This window comes from Aspergillus aculeatus (genome assembly GCF_001890905.1).
Source record: "Aspergillus aculeatus ATCC 16872 unplaced genomic scaffold ASPACscaffold_20, whole genome shotgun sequence".
Taxonomy (NCBI): domain Eukaryota; kingdom Fungi; phylum Ascomycota; class Eurotiomycetes; order Eurotiales; family Aspergillaceae; genus Aspergillus; species Aspergillus aculeatus.
In genome coordinates, this window is record NW_017962995.1 from 550,774 (window position 1) to 565,150 (window position 14,377).

The 14,377-nt window shown below is 51.6% G+C and overlaps 4 protein-coding genes across 4 annotated transcripts; all 4 read left to right on the plus strand.

Moving 5' to 3' along the window:
- Window positions 1-211: 211 nt before the first annotated feature.
- On the plus strand, window positions 212-2,912 carry ASPACDRAFT_82001 (putative chromatin assembly factor 1 subunit A). Its single transcript, XM_020206003.1, has 3 exons — window positions 212-1,121; window positions 1,194-2,368; window positions 2,443-2,912. The coding sequence occupies exons 1-3, from the start codon at window positions 348-350 to the stop codon at window positions 2,540-2,542; spliced, it is 2,049 nt and encodes a 682-aa protein (XP_020051869.1). The 5' UTR covers window positions 212-347; the 3' UTR covers window positions 2,543-2,912.
- A 591-nt stretch (window positions 2,913-3,503) lies between these two features.
- On the plus strand, window positions 3,504-4,386 carry ASPACDRAFT_127002 (uncharacterized protein). The gene has a single exon (XM_020196992.1). The coding sequence runs from the start codon at window positions 3,939-3,941 to the stop codon at window positions 4,296-4,298; it is 360 nt and encodes a 119-aa protein (XP_020051870.1). The 5' UTR covers window positions 3,504-3,938; the 3' UTR covers window positions 4,299-4,386.
- A 1,985-nt stretch (window positions 4,387-6,371) lies between these two features.
- Window positions 6,372-11,005, plus strand: ASPACDRAFT_36380 (uncharacterized protein; the record flags this gene model as incomplete). Its single annotated transcript, XM_020200201.1, has 3 exons — window positions 6,372-7,613; window positions 7,668-7,777; window positions 7,852-11,005. 3 exons carry the CDS (start codon window positions 6,372-6,374, stop codon window positions 11,003-11,005), a joined length of 4,506 nt encoding a protein of 1,501 aa, XP_020051871.1.
- A 1,125-nt stretch (window positions 11,006-12,130) lies between these two features.
- On the plus strand, window positions 12,131-13,901 carry ASPACDRAFT_82006 (PP1-complex regulatory subunit GLC8). Its single transcript, XM_020206004.1, has 4 exons — window positions 12,131-12,282; window positions 12,407-12,649; window positions 12,712-13,432; window positions 13,499-13,901. Exons 2-4 carry the CDS (start codon window positions 12,598-12,600, stop codon window positions 13,623-13,625), a joined length of 900 nt encoding a protein of 299 aa, XP_020051872.1. The 5' UTR covers window positions 12,131-12,282; window positions 12,407-12,597; the 3' UTR covers window positions 13,626-13,901.
- The last annotated feature ends 476 nt before the right edge of the window (window positions 13,902-14,377 follow it).

Here is a 14,377-nt window from a genome sequence, read left to right on the forward strand (position 1 = left end):
GATGTTCACGTTCTTTCCATATTAACCGATTGTTGCACCCCGACTGGACGACACGATTCCTCATACCCTTTTCACACATTCGCACCTGCGCGGTCAGATAATCAAACCACAACTCACATTGACCTCCGCATAAGCTTAGCCAAGAATTACACATTGTTACTATAAGGGTCTCGCAAGAAGCGATGTCGACCACCACAATGGATGCCTCCAGCCCGGTGCCACCGAGCCTCAAGCCGACTCCCATTCCGCCTTCCGCACTTGCCTCGACTCCTGCTACCAGCAAGACCGCCGCAATAAATAGCCACAGTCACCGCTCGCCGTTACCTCCGAACACATACCCTTCGATCATGTCCACATCTCCCAGCAGCACGCGCAAACGTTCAATACAAGATGATGAGATGGGCGGGATGGACTCAGAAAATGACGGGATGGTCGTCCATGAATCGACCATGGACATCGATACCGAGACGACCGAAGATATCGCAGGGGATCATCCCGGCGTCTCCGTGCAACAGCCTCCGGCCACAGGTACTTCGACTACATCTACACCCGACGATGATAAAGAGAATCAGGATGCCCTGCGGGCTCACCTGCAAAAGTTGGCTGGCTCGGACGGCGAGATCGGTGCTGCTCTGCCTTCCCCTGACGGCGATGGCAACTCGAGTACCCGGTCTGCACGGACTGCTGCTGTTTCCCCCGCCCCGCCATCGGATAGTGCGCATGCTGGCTTGTCTGCATCAGGCGACGGAACTGGGTCTTTTACGGTGCCAGCGGCCAAGAAGAGGAAGCTTTCTCCCACCAGCAAGGAGACCAAGCAACAAGAGAAGGAGGCCAAGGAGCGGCAGAAGCAGCAAGAGAAGGCGCGAAAGGTGGAGGAGAAGGAAGTCAAGGAGCGGCAGAGAATAGAAGAAAAGGCGAAGAAGGACGAGGAAAAGCGCAAACGCGAGGCCGAACGGGAAGAAGAGAAGCGGGCCAAAGAGGAAGAACGCAAGAAGCGAGACGCCGAGAAGGAGGAGGAGCGAAAGCGAAAGGAGGAAAAGCGAAAGGTGAAGGAGGAGGAAAAGGCCGCAAAGGAGGAAGAGAAGAGGAAGAAAGAGGAGGAGAAGTCGAAGAAGGAGAGAGTGAGTAATTGCTACGCCGCCCTTTCGGAGCAAGGTTTACGCCCAAGACCTCACTTCTAACCACAGTGACAGTCACAAACGAAGCTGAATTCTTTCTTTGCCAAACCCAAACCCGTCATTGCCTCCTCGACTCCCAATTCGACCACCAACAAAACCATCTTACTCTCACCCCAGAGAACGACCGGCGCTGGCGCTGCACCCGAATCCTTCCATGACCCGGCTCCCTCCGCTGTATCCGACTACCAGCGCGATTTCCCTGATTTCTTCTTGCAGTCGCACACCAAAGTTGCGCCGCCCCATCAGTTCCAGCGTGATGCCAAAGCTCTTCATCATACCCAAGAAAAGGTCGATGTCTACCTGAAATCCAACTCCACCGCCCCGCCTTCCGCATTTCTTCCCTCCGAGCTATTCAACCTCATCCCATACAGACGCCGGTGTGGGAGGTTGCCTGCTTCGGTAAAGGAAATCCTACTTCAGATGCAGAATCTGGCCGACCAGCCCGGACCTTCCGAGGATGCCCAGAGAAAGCCGCGGGAGCTGCTGCGGCAAGTAACAATGAAATCTTTCAGGTTTGGGGAGGATGTGCGTCCACCCTATCAGGGCACATTTACCAGGCGTCTACCAGAGGCAGCTGCCTATCGACTGATGCGCAACCCTTTCCGCCGAGGATTACCAGAGATCAATTACGACTATGACTCGGAGGCCGAATGGGAGGAGCCCGAAGAAGGCGAGGAGCTCGACTCGGAGGAAGAGGACGAGATGAGCGAGGATGGCGAGGACGACATGGATGGTTTCCTAGATGACGAGGATGACCACCTTGTTGACGGCAAACGACGCCTCATCGTGGGCGACCTAGAACCTGTCAGCACCGGCATCCGGTGGCAGGAACAAGGCGTGGACTCTGAGCTGCAGATGTACAAATTGGAAACGATTTCCGACTCGGTGCCTTTCCCCATCGATCCGTTCTCCACCGTGTATTGGCAAAAATCTAAGCCTGCAGATTCCGTGCCGGGCGCTGCGGGTCTGGGGCGGTCGACGCTGCATACCTTCATGGGCCAGGCTGTCCCTGGCTCCCACAAGGGCTCCCCTGGAGGAGGATCGACGGCGGACGGGGGCGCTTTAGCGGTGGTGACAGCGGGACGAACGAAACAGCGGACGTTTCCGGCCGAGCAGCTGGGTGAGTTCAAGCAGGTGGTGGATGGCAGTGATCTGACCAAGCTGGGGTTGCTTGAAATCTTGAAGAAACGGTAAGACGTGGGCCCACATGTTTACTTGTCTCAGGAAAACGAAAGGCTAATCTCCATGGTTTCGCTTGCGATAGGTTCCCAAAGGTCTCGAAGGACGTCCTGAAAGATACGCTGAACAGCGTGGCCACGCGAGTAGGACAGAAGGAGGCTGACAAGAAATGGGTCTGTAAATAGATGCAGACGAGGCAAAGCAGCGAGTTGGTGGGGGAACAACGCATTCAACTTGAAGGGCGCCATCATTCCCCTTACCCCAGGGACAGGGTCCAACCAATTGAGCTAATCTATTGGCCATCGGCAAGGACCTGCGGCCCTCTTCTACATATCAATATTTATATTTATATTCATCATTCTTTCTATTTTGCCTCGTGTCGTGTCATTCTTATCATGCTCCCCCTGCTATTGTGTCTCAAGTGTCAAACATGACTGTGGCTGTGTTCATCCGAGGCTGCCATGGTGGAGAGAGAAATGGATGATAGTGTTTTCGAACGATACCTGAGTTGAAGTACGAGGATTCTTAATGCAATCTGTGCTCTTTTTGATCTGGCCTTTTCTTTTTTTTTCAAATCATATTTTCTGCCCTCCAATATAGTCTAGTATCTATAGAGAAGGGAGGGATTTTAGTTGCGGACGAGATTGCTTGACATTTGATGTCCTGTACGCCGGAAAAGTACATGTACTGGATGTATGTGGTGCAGTCCGTACAGCATGTATGTACACAGTACCCAGGTGGGGGGGAAGAGGATATCCACTCCACTTTTAGCTCCAATCGTTGTGGTGGTTTGCCAGCGAAGCTAGTGGCATAACCTAAATCTGTTTGACAGCCGGCGGTGCAGTACATACATACACAAAAATGGGAATTGGCCGTGGTATTGTGCAATATGGTCCATTGAGGCTTGAAACATACGACGTAAAGATCTGCTGGATGTTGAATGATTTGGAGTGGTAGGCGCCAGGGTAGCCTGAGTACAACTTGTATGTACCTGTACCTGCTTGGTAGGTAGTACAAGTGATAAATTATACCCAAGTAAGGTAGTGGTACCAGCAGTCTTGAATTCTGGAGGTCAATGACAACACATCACTCAGTGAACCCACTATGTCTGACTAACCCGAGCAGAGGTCAGCCAAACTGGGCAGTGGTGGTTGAACACGTGCAAAGAGTGGGGATCATTACTCATGTACTTGTGGTTACTACTGTAGCACTAACGGGATCCGGCTAAGCGCAGTCACCATGCCAGCTGAACAGTTCTTTCTTGTAGTCTCCCTTGCCTTCTCGACTGTCTTCCCGTCTTGTCTGGTCTCTGTCTGACTGACTTGCAAGTTGCAGTACGCACACACACAGACATACACACCAATCAACCACCTATCAAAATAATTAGCTGATCGGTTTCAGCTCCGATCTTCCCCTCCCTCCCTCAAAATCTGCAATACTTGCCAACGCAGTAAGGGGGAGGGGAGAGGGGGTTGACCAACAAATCACAGTAGCAAAGAAGAGCGAGGATGGGGGAGGTTTTAGGCGGGTTTTACCCCCTCCATGCATGCATGCATGCATGCGTTGCCAACACATCAAGAAATGGATCTCTCTCTCTTTCTCTCTCTCTCTCTCTCCTGCCCCCTCATCATCCCCCCTCCCCTCCCCACCTATCTAGCCTTAGGTATGCTGTTCATGCTTGGATCCTTGACTTCTCGTGTGTTCGTTCGCTCGGGACTTGGCCCTAGTGAGCGGAGGACAGGGAGAAATCTTGGTCTTGAGGGGGGCAAAAAGAGAGCAGTAGGCTGGAATGAATCGTTTCTGGTTCAATCATTGTTGTATCAAACCTGTATCAAACCACCCTCGAGGACTAGCGGACTAGCGAGGGGGGTATGGATCAGACGGACAAATTACCTGCAAGACCGACCACATCCAACCCTTTACTTAGGGAGGGTGAGATGACGCTGATATATGTGTGTAGTTATTCTACGGAGTGGCTGATAAGACTGCTGCGAAGGAAGCAGAGTACTGTACGCGGAGTAGAGAATAGAGTATAAGTTACTTAGTAGAATAGTCTGGGACAGGTACCCGGGAGGTACCGCTTGCCCGCCTGGACTCCCGGCAAGGTACCGTGTCTGGACTCCCACCGGGCCCTACTAATGTTCTTTATTTCTGATTTTTTTTTTTCTAAGTTCATTATTGTCTTTGCACTTTTTATTTGTCTGCATCATCATCAGCAAGTAAGTTAGCTGGGAAGTTCATGATTAGTTGTTCTCTATTCTCCTGCCCCTCCCCTCCTCTCTAGGTTGCTGCTGCATGTGTCCGATTCGAGTCACCACCCGCCGTCTTTGGCTATTCTCCGTGTGATGTATAGTACTGCCCGTACCTCGAAGGGACAACGAAATTGACGAAGAAAGACAGAGAGGAAGGAAGGAAGAAGAAGGATTTACTGTTGGATCATCGAGGAGGAGTACTCCTGTAGTTATTATTTGCTAGTCTGCCAGAAGTTAGCTTGACGTACTCCGTGGTTAGTCCTCGTCTGTGGTTGAGAATATCCCCACACATGGTTAATATTATTCATTACGGAGTAGTAAGTCAGTTGTTAATCTCTTCTTCTTTCTTCTTCATCCCCTTCTTCATCCTCATCAGCTGCTACTGTGTGACTTCTTATCTTCTACCGTACCTACACCTGACTAGTAGTCTAAACTAATTCCGGGTTTGCTCGATTTGCTGGCATCCACTAACCCACTAAACTTTGCTGCTGCTGCTGCTGCTGCTGCCGCCGCCGCTGTTATTGTTGTTGTCGTTGTTGTCTCTGCTTCTTCCACTTATTCCACTTCTTTTGCTTTTCCTTCCTCTCTCTGCCTTCTTTCCCTCTTCTTCTTCTTTTTCTTCCTCCTCTCCCCCCTTCTGGCTACGGCTGGTCTTCGCTGCAAGTCATACCTCATTTTCCCGCCCACAGCCCGGTCGGCCAGTTGTCCCTCTCCTCCCCCGCTCCTTTCGTTTATCGTCCGGACCAAGTCGGAGTTTATTATCCTGTCCATCGCCACTTCACCCTTTCAGTCGATACTAAGAACAGCATCTCACACTGCGACTTTGCGCCATTCGATAGATATATCTACGCTTCTCTTACCTGGATTCCGCTTCCGCATTCCTCGATCGCAGATTTGTGGATCCGACACAGAAGAATCCTCCGTCATTATTGGAATATACTCTACCTTACCCGCTGGTTAATTGATCTTCGATACACTAATTAACTGAACTCGGTCAATTGTTTTTTGACTGATTGAACGAGCACGGCCATCTTGATCTTACTAGCTTCCAGCCATAACAATTGACCTACCCTGCCTTGCGCACATCCACTGGTTCTTACACTCGGTTGAGATCCCATACCTACATCATATTGCTACCCTGAACCAACGACCTCTTCACTTCCCTCCTCCATCACTCTCCTTCCATCTTTTCCCCTCTTCCTTTCCAATCTTTTCCAGCTCAGTCTGGAGCGCGACGTCGTGTCCACCATTCAGCAGCTAGAGCTTCCACACTCAACCCATGAGGACCATCGTCCGCCTTCCACCACAAATCTAGGGAAATCATGCGATAGGAAGGAAGACATCCACGCCAAAGGCGCCTTGCGACCTCGACCGTCTTCCTTGTGGCTATCTGGCCGGGAACCTGCCCATGGCAACACCACAATGTCCGATGCCCAAGTCGATGGTCGTCCATCAACCCTGGCTTATGTGACCTGTAAGTCCGCAGGTTGCTTTTTTTCCTTCCGCCCCTTCTGTGAAAATTCCCACAAACTCGTCCAGTCGCTCGAGTCGCTCAGGTTAATGCGATCAATCTGCCTCTGAAACCATAAGACTAGTTACCAGTGTTTTTTTTATCATTGGCTGACAACTCTTCCTTGCCCTTCGTGCCCCAGGCTTGATTCCTTCGTCCATTCAAGCAACCTCGCCATGTGAGGCTGCGCCTCAATCTTCCACTCCCGCTGTGACTGCAACCACGCCCCCCTTGCGGGCTTCTTCAGACTCGATGACGCATTGTATCGTAGGTGAGTCTGGCAATTTGAGCTGCTCAAGCTCGCAACGCCTTGCCCCGGCCAATTGCACCCTGGATGGACCTCAGGACACCCAGCGCTCTACCCAAGCCGTGGAACAATCCAAGATTACCTTTGAGGACCTGGCCAGTCAATACCGTCAGAATCAGCACAGACAAGCCAGTCGAAAGCGGCTGGAAGGCCACTTACATGCCACTAAAGTCGCTGTGGGTGTTTCCGCTCGCTTGATCCGTGTCGGAGCTGCTGCCCAAAGAGCTTTGGTCGACCGGCTCCGCCACGATGACAAGGGAAATTTCATTACTATTTATCAAACTCTCGTTGATCTTCAGGAGTCGTGCGATGCGACATTTCAGCGCCATTTCCAGCGGCAGGATCCGCTGGACGGATGGCCGCATACTCGGTCGTCGGTTGTCGACCGTCCTTCGGACTTCTTCCGCCAGCTGAGCCCCCAATCCAGGACTGATTTGCTTGACATTCTACATTTGGTCCGCACCGATCCACAATTTGTGTTTGAAAAACTGCGGGTATTGACTCCGACCCAACGGGCAGCCCTTGTCTCGTCCACTGGTGCCCCTTGGGAATCTGGCAGTGATCTATCGTCCTCGGCAGCATCCCGGTCCCGGTCCCATGGGATGAAGCGCAGCTCAGCCGCTTCCCTTCCGTACAAGGACCGTACGCTGGCATTTGAACGCAAAGATGCCCTCTCAATATTGCTGTTCAATGTCTTTGCAACCCCTCTGGATACCGATGCCGCGGAAGCACGATTACGTTTGGATGTCTGGTCTTCCGTCTGTGCGAAGCTTCTGACCCAGGACGGGAATAGGCATGGTGCTCTTATTCCCTACATCTTGACTGCCTGGGCCACGGGAAGTGAGTGGAAAGCGAAGCCGAAGTTCGAACTCTATCTCATGGATATGCTGCAAGCCGGCGCATTCCTTCTGGAGCATGTAGAACCCCCGCCAGGCTTGGATGTGGATGTGGAACCGCCTGATCCTTTACGAACAGATGTGGCCGAGGAGTTTTTTGCTTCTGCAGTAGATGCGTTGTTCAAACTCCTGGATGATCCAGATGGAGGGTTTCCACAAGCCGTGATGCAACTAAGCTGCGCTATATTACAGAAACTAGAGCATCAGGTTGACCGTAACCGATTTCTCGAATTGTTATTCGTTCAATGGTTCTTCGCCAAGTTCTTATACGGCGCTTTCACTTTCCCAGAGGTACGAAGACACCCCGAGCAAGCATGAGACAGAACCCCGCTGACTGGTGTCCAGGCACATGGTCTTCTCCTTGACTTTCATGTGCGTAATGATGCCCGCGAGAAACTTCTCGGTCAGGTGGGCCTTCGTGCGTATTCTCAAGTCTACGCCATACTACGCTCAATGTTAGTATCCAGCCTTTACGGTAGTCAAACTCAAAGCTTTTGATAATCATATCTAACCAGTCTTTGTTCAACAGGCACCACTATTTGATGGTCCGCTTGACTGTAAGACGTCGGGTGGAAAGCATGCTCAGCCGCTTTCAACCTGAATTCCTGGGCAAGGACTCCGACCCAGCAGGATCGACTCACAAGTACTCGAGTGGGCAGCAATCACCTGCCGGGTCTATAATGCTTTCTGGTACAGATATTCTTACATTACTCAATACGCTTTACCCTAGGTCATCCGCCTCAATGGGCGGCTCTTCAATGTCGTCTTCCGGGGTCTCTGCCTCTCCAAGTGTTCCCTCTGGCTTCTTAGAAAGACCGATGACTGCTGTGGCGGAGCCCGGGTTTTTCAAACCCTTCGTCGAACCCTTTTCCAGGCATGCGACCCAGGGCCAGGGTCTGCTTGCCTCCTCCATCGGCTTCCTCTCGAATGCCGAGGAAAGCATTAACCGCAATGCCGACCGGATTCGGTTTGAGCTGTTAGAAATGTGTGGGCCCGATGGTCGGGCTATTCTGGATCCTCCGGCCGCGGAAGAATGGGCTGTTTTTTCAATCTCCAAGCAGGGCAAATTGACATGGGGACTATTCGCTGACGACTGCCAGACTTCACTCTTGGATAGTACCTTTGCTGAAGATGCTCAATCCGCCGCCCTAGAGTCGGAGGACAACCTTGAAGCTCTACAGACGGCCATTGTGAAGTTGATTCAGGAAAGTCCTGCCGACGACGGTGCTGATGTCGACTTGCGGCATTTCAAAAGTCTTTCCATGGCAGATAGTGCATCGCTCAAGCAACGCTTCAACAAAGCGATGCAGCACTGCCACCACGAATCCGACTTCATTGGTGCCCATTATTGGTGGAATGCGGGCCGCCAGCTTCTTCGCAGCGTCGCAAGTTCTTCTACCAGACTTGCAGATGACACATGGATCCTTGAGCCAATGCACACTTCCTGCGCCCGCTCCCTCCAGATGTCACGGGCCGTGATCGAGCGTTGCGAAACCGAGTTTGCGGCACTCCACAGACAGACTCGGCGATTGCAGAAACTGGTCAAGGATATGATGGCCACCATGGCTGGTCTTCGCAACAAGATGTGGTACATGACGGATGTGAAAAATTCGATGAGGTATGAAGATGCCAAAAACGTTGCTTTGGCTCTGAAGACGATGATCTATTCCGCTCGTCCGCATAAGCAAACGCCATATGAGGGCCGTTCTCGTGGTAACGCGAGATCATTTGGCAGCTCGTTTCTCCAGAAGCCGGAGCTGCAGGTCATGAATATCATGAAAGCGCCGAGCAGTCAAGGTGGCCCTAACAAGCTCTCAGATGAGCAGGTGGATTTGATCCGCAAATGGCTATCTCATAACAATATAGACAACTTCTGCAAAGGCGAAGAGCGCATCCACAGATTCTGTTATGAAGTCCAAGCTAGTATCAATCGGCTTGTTGGAGAGAGCATGGGAGAGACCCCCGTGTTGTGGGCCAGCGAGCTCTACCACAAGGAGCGAGCGATGTACGAAGGATCGTCCCAGAGAAACTTCCTCGGTCTCTCTTCAATTCGCCCGTTCAACGCCCCTAGCGATGAGTCCACAAACCCCTCGCAGGGATATGGCAATCAGTTCCGTCCAGCTGACTCTATCTCGCGGTATTCTTCCGATGCGTCGTCCTTGAACCACAAAGCTTCCAATCAGAGTCTGCTGTCCGACAAGTGGAGAGGTCCTCGAGATCCCTCACTTGCAGATACCTCCTCCATTGGGGGATCGCCAAGAAGAGCGGCATCAACCGCCACGGGCGACTCATACAGCACCTTCTGGTCGACGCCACATCAATCAGCGCAGTATGCTCCTAGCTCGTCTAGTATTTTTTCTCGACCTCCATCGATGTTCAGTGATAATAGTGCACCACCCCCACGCCGAGATGACCGCAAGACGCATGGAAAAGCGGCTTTCATAGATGATCTCAAACAGACTCTCACGAGCTTGCTTCTCAGTGATCTGGGTTCTCCCGTGTGGAGTTGTGGCAGTGAAACTGATGCTTGGTTCACTAATGCACTGAACCAGCAACGCATCCAGGTGCAGATGAAGAAGCGCGCTCGTATTCAAAGATTCTACACCGAATGTGATGAGCGGCTTGTCCGCGATGTGTTGCACCGTGCACCATCCAATCGTACGCGAAGCCAATCCCTTGGATCGTCAGAACGCCCACTGCTCGGGGACACCGAAACCCCTTTGAATTCTCGCTGCAAAAATAGCACTGAGAATGGAAAAGATGTACCGCAATTCTCGTACAGCGCCATCTTCCATCGTCTGATCGAGGTCTTTTCTCGACATGGAAACCCCTTCGTCAAGCTCAAGGCACTGCGCGATCTACGAGCATTGGTGGTCGCTTCCCTCAATACAACCAACGAGGAGCTGGGTTCATTTACTCCCTCCCAAGATCTCAAATGCCAGCGAGGACGCAGCGCCGGAATGCAGGGAAAGAGAAGTGCCCGACACAGCTTTTCAGAGTCCCAGGCGAAGCGTGTGCATGACAAAGCCGCTCTTCACACGCCTACTTCCGCCGTCGCTGAGTCTGTCCTCTTTGACTGCCGCCCTTCAGACTACAGTGCCCCCAGTGAGAACCAAATAGTCGACGCACTGCGAAGCTTGCTGCTTGAGGTGAAGCCCAAGACTCTTTTCCGAGATCTTCAGTTCATCGCGGCCTTTGTTCCGAGCGAGACGCTGAACCAGACCGATTATGGGACCGCCTTCTTGCAATTTGGCCTGGCAGCATTGAGCCTCAAGGATGAAGTATGCAACAGCATGGTTGAGATTGCCGACAATATCGTATCTCAAGAGCTCAGCCGGCGCCATCCTGCTGGAAATGAACCCCATCCCCGAGCTGGACATGCCATTGAAGATGCTGCTGGCATGTGGATCATTACAGCCAAGGAGGGCAATCCAATTGCCCAGCGGGAGCTGGCGATCCTCTACCTCACCCATCCCGAGCTCCTGCCGCGGGTGACACTCCCGCTCACTTTGCTCCGTGACACCTTCAAGGCGGAGATGATGTATCGCCGCGACAAGGACTCGAAATCCGACCCTCAGAGCATGTGTCTGGCGCTGCACTGGATGCAGCTGTCGGCCACCGGTGGAGATGAGCTTGCACGGAATCGACTTCGTGAGCGCGAGGAGTTCGAGTCCATCGCATAGATGTTTCTGCCCTCTTCAACAATTCTTCCAACACTTCTGCGCCTGTGCTTTGAGCCATATTTATGTTCTCCTGCTTGCTCCACTTATAGTCTCTTCTCTGCTCGGATTGCCCTGGTTCTTCTTCTGATTTTCTTTTTGGATCGTTTTACTTTCCGTTCACATCTTATGACTTGATACCATTGATGACTTATTGCTTTTGACCGAAGACTTCGGTTCGCGTAACGCGACTGATCCCTGTGCATGTAGATGTGCAGCTTTCTTGATATCCTTTGTTCTGGGGTGAATGGGTCTAGGTGCCTGTGGCGCGTGATGTTTTTATTTCTGGTTTGTGGCTCCTCTCCTGGGGAGCATGGCAGGGTCATGAGATTCCCCTATACATCTACCCACTGCTTTTTTTTTGGGCGGCTCTCTGCTATTTTTGTGGTATTTGGATTAGTTGCTTACTGATACACTCTCGCTTCTATTATACTCTTCACTTCCCTTCTTTTCTTTCTTTCTTGCTTTCTTTCTTGCTTTCTTTCTTTCTTTCTTTTCCCTCTTTCTAGATGTGCTCTAGGAGGGATGAGCTGTGCAAGCACCAAATGTAGAGTTATAGTGTTGAACAGGAGTGGCAGCCTCAGCGTCAGGTGATGGCAGAAGACGAGACCTCTAAGTAATCTACGTATAAATACTTTCATTCTCTGCGTATATTCCTGCCAATACCTGCATAGGTCTTCAAACTGATGAGTTATATAGATCTGCCATAACTATGACGAATTCAAGGCTCGGGCCCTTTCCAGGATTGACAGAGATGACAAGGATAGCTCTTGAATTGGTAAAGCTGGCAGTGAGTAGGAAACAGCTTAGTGAGTAGCTACTAGCCATCAAAGACAAGGATAGGCAGGGTGAGTAGCCAGTTACTTGGAAGTAGTCGCCCCCTTAGGTGCTCAGGTAGCAAAAGTGGTTGTTAGGTAGTGTTGTGTGTCGCTCCCGACGTCATCATCGGAGGAGGCAGTTTTAGCCAGTCAGCCCCACGTGCCACTTTCTCTCTCTCTTCGACTTCTACTCCGTACATTTCCATCTTTTTCCCCTCCCCCTCCCCCTCCCCCTCCCCCCTCTCTCTCCCACATTCTCCCTCCTCCCACCTCCCTCTGCCTCATCTGCTTGGCTGTCATTTGCAGTCCTCCTTCCTTACAATTCCACTTATCGCGTTGTGGTCCCTTTTTGACACGAAAGAAGCTTGGGACTCAGCTTCTGAACAGTTTCTGTACAGTACAGCCCGTACTGTACATTTAGTTGTACGTGAGACTTCTGTCACCGCTCGACCGCAGGCTGAGGTCTTTGGTCAGCTCAGCTCAGCCTCAGTTGCTGGCCTTGCATTTGTGATATTCAATAGCAGCTGACTCGTCTGATCTCTGTCAGATCTAACCTCAAGATACATCTTCCCATCTTGATTCTCTCCATTTTGTCTAGTGTTCTGCCTTCCTTCGATCGTCCTTAATATAGCTGGACTCCTTCATCAACTGCCTCGCTGCTCAAATCTCTCGATTTCAATCAGAGATCCGTTCACAATACCTTTCTCGAAGCAATATACTTCTCTTTCTCCGACTACAATGACCACTATTTCGCACCACATTATGGAGGACTCCCAGAAGAGGCCGAAGGGTACGTGATCCTGTTTGTCGCCCATGACTAGGGATGTTTCGATCTAATTCCTTGGGTACCAGGTATCCTCAAGAATTCTAGTGGCTCGATTCCGCAGATCGCACAAGTTCATGACACCTTGACCGTTCCGCAGAACGACCCCGACGGGGTGGACACCAAGGAGCTGACGCTGCAAAACACTCTACAAAATGCCGGTCGCCGTCGCTCTACCTCGAACACGCGCCCGGGATCATCGTCTCGGCGACAATCATTGGCGCACATCCACGGTCAACCGGAAGAGAACTCGCCGCGCTTGAAATGGGACGAGGCCAACTTGTACCTGACCGAACAGGAGAAGACGGCCAAGATGAAGATCGACGAGCCCAAAACTCCGTTTGCACCCCACTACGACCCTGCTGAGGACGAGGAGGAGCTCGAGGCCGAGAATACCCTGATTGATGCGCAAGAGGTGGTGGTGGATGAATTGGACAAGACCATGAAAGCACCCAAGAAAGGAGTGGCCGAGGATGAAATCCCTGACCTGGAGTTGGGCGAGCCGGAAGACTCATTTGCTGGGGATGCGCACGCTGGGGCTGATGACCGAATTGTGCGCGAGCGGAGCCTGAGCAACGAGTCACACCGAAGCAACAAGCATGTGGTGATGGGTGCGGGCGAGGCGAACGGGGAATTTCAGACCGGGCCCGATGGGTTGATCACGTCGCAAGAGGCCGCAGAGAAACATCGTCAGTTTGAGCAGCACCGCAAGAAGCACTATGAGATGCGCAATATCAAAGAACTCCTGGCGTAGGTTCTCTTCTTTCACACACACCTCCTTCCAGATTGGGTGAGTAACTAACGAATTTTTTGCAGCCATCCCGAGGTGGATGAGATGGATGAGGACGAGGACGAAACGGAGGAGGCTTCTTCAGCCGCCGCGGCGCCACCGCCCATGCCCCAGATCCCAACGCAGTTTCTTAACGGCACCAGATCTGATTAGCCCAAGCAACCAGAGGGTTCTCTGCTGTGCTGATCATTTCATCTTCATTACCTGCTGCATTCATTTCTTAGCTGTATATTCCCAAGCGTTGGCTTCTGGTCCAGACGGGCCTATATGTGTTCTATGAACTGTAAATCCTTCACTGTACTTTTCTTCTTTCCCCTTCCATTCCCCCTTTATTCTTTCTACTCCTGAGGTTGGATTGAGCTGGCTAGTCTGATAGATGAAATGGACATAGCTACCTGACCGCATGCATGAATCCGAATGAACTTGTTTCTTGCCTGTCTATCTGTAGAATCTCTCTCGTGGTCAAAGCAGGGAAGGATTCCTGCAAGGGGACTCGTGATTCACCTCGTTGAATCCAGATGCACCAGGGAGTGACCAGGAAGGATTGTACTTGAATGAAAAGGCGTAGGAAGAGGATAAAAATAGCCGTAGGGCATCCCATCCGGACCCAGAGCCGAGAATAGCAGCAACACCGATTGATGTATCAGATGGTCAGGCCATAGTTACGAGTCTTTTCTCTCTCAAAAGCCGGTCTTTCTGCATTCTGTCAGGGGCAGCAGAACTGATGGCCGTGCTGTGAAATGAGTTGTCATTTCTCTGCCTTTTGTTTCTTTTCTTCCTTCTGTTATTGCTTTCCCCCCTTCTCCCTTCTCTCTGTCTTCTTTTCCAGCTTCATCTCAACCTGGGCTCATTCTGAAACACCCTTGCAGCAGGATTGAAATTAGCTAGCGACCGTTGGGGTTTAG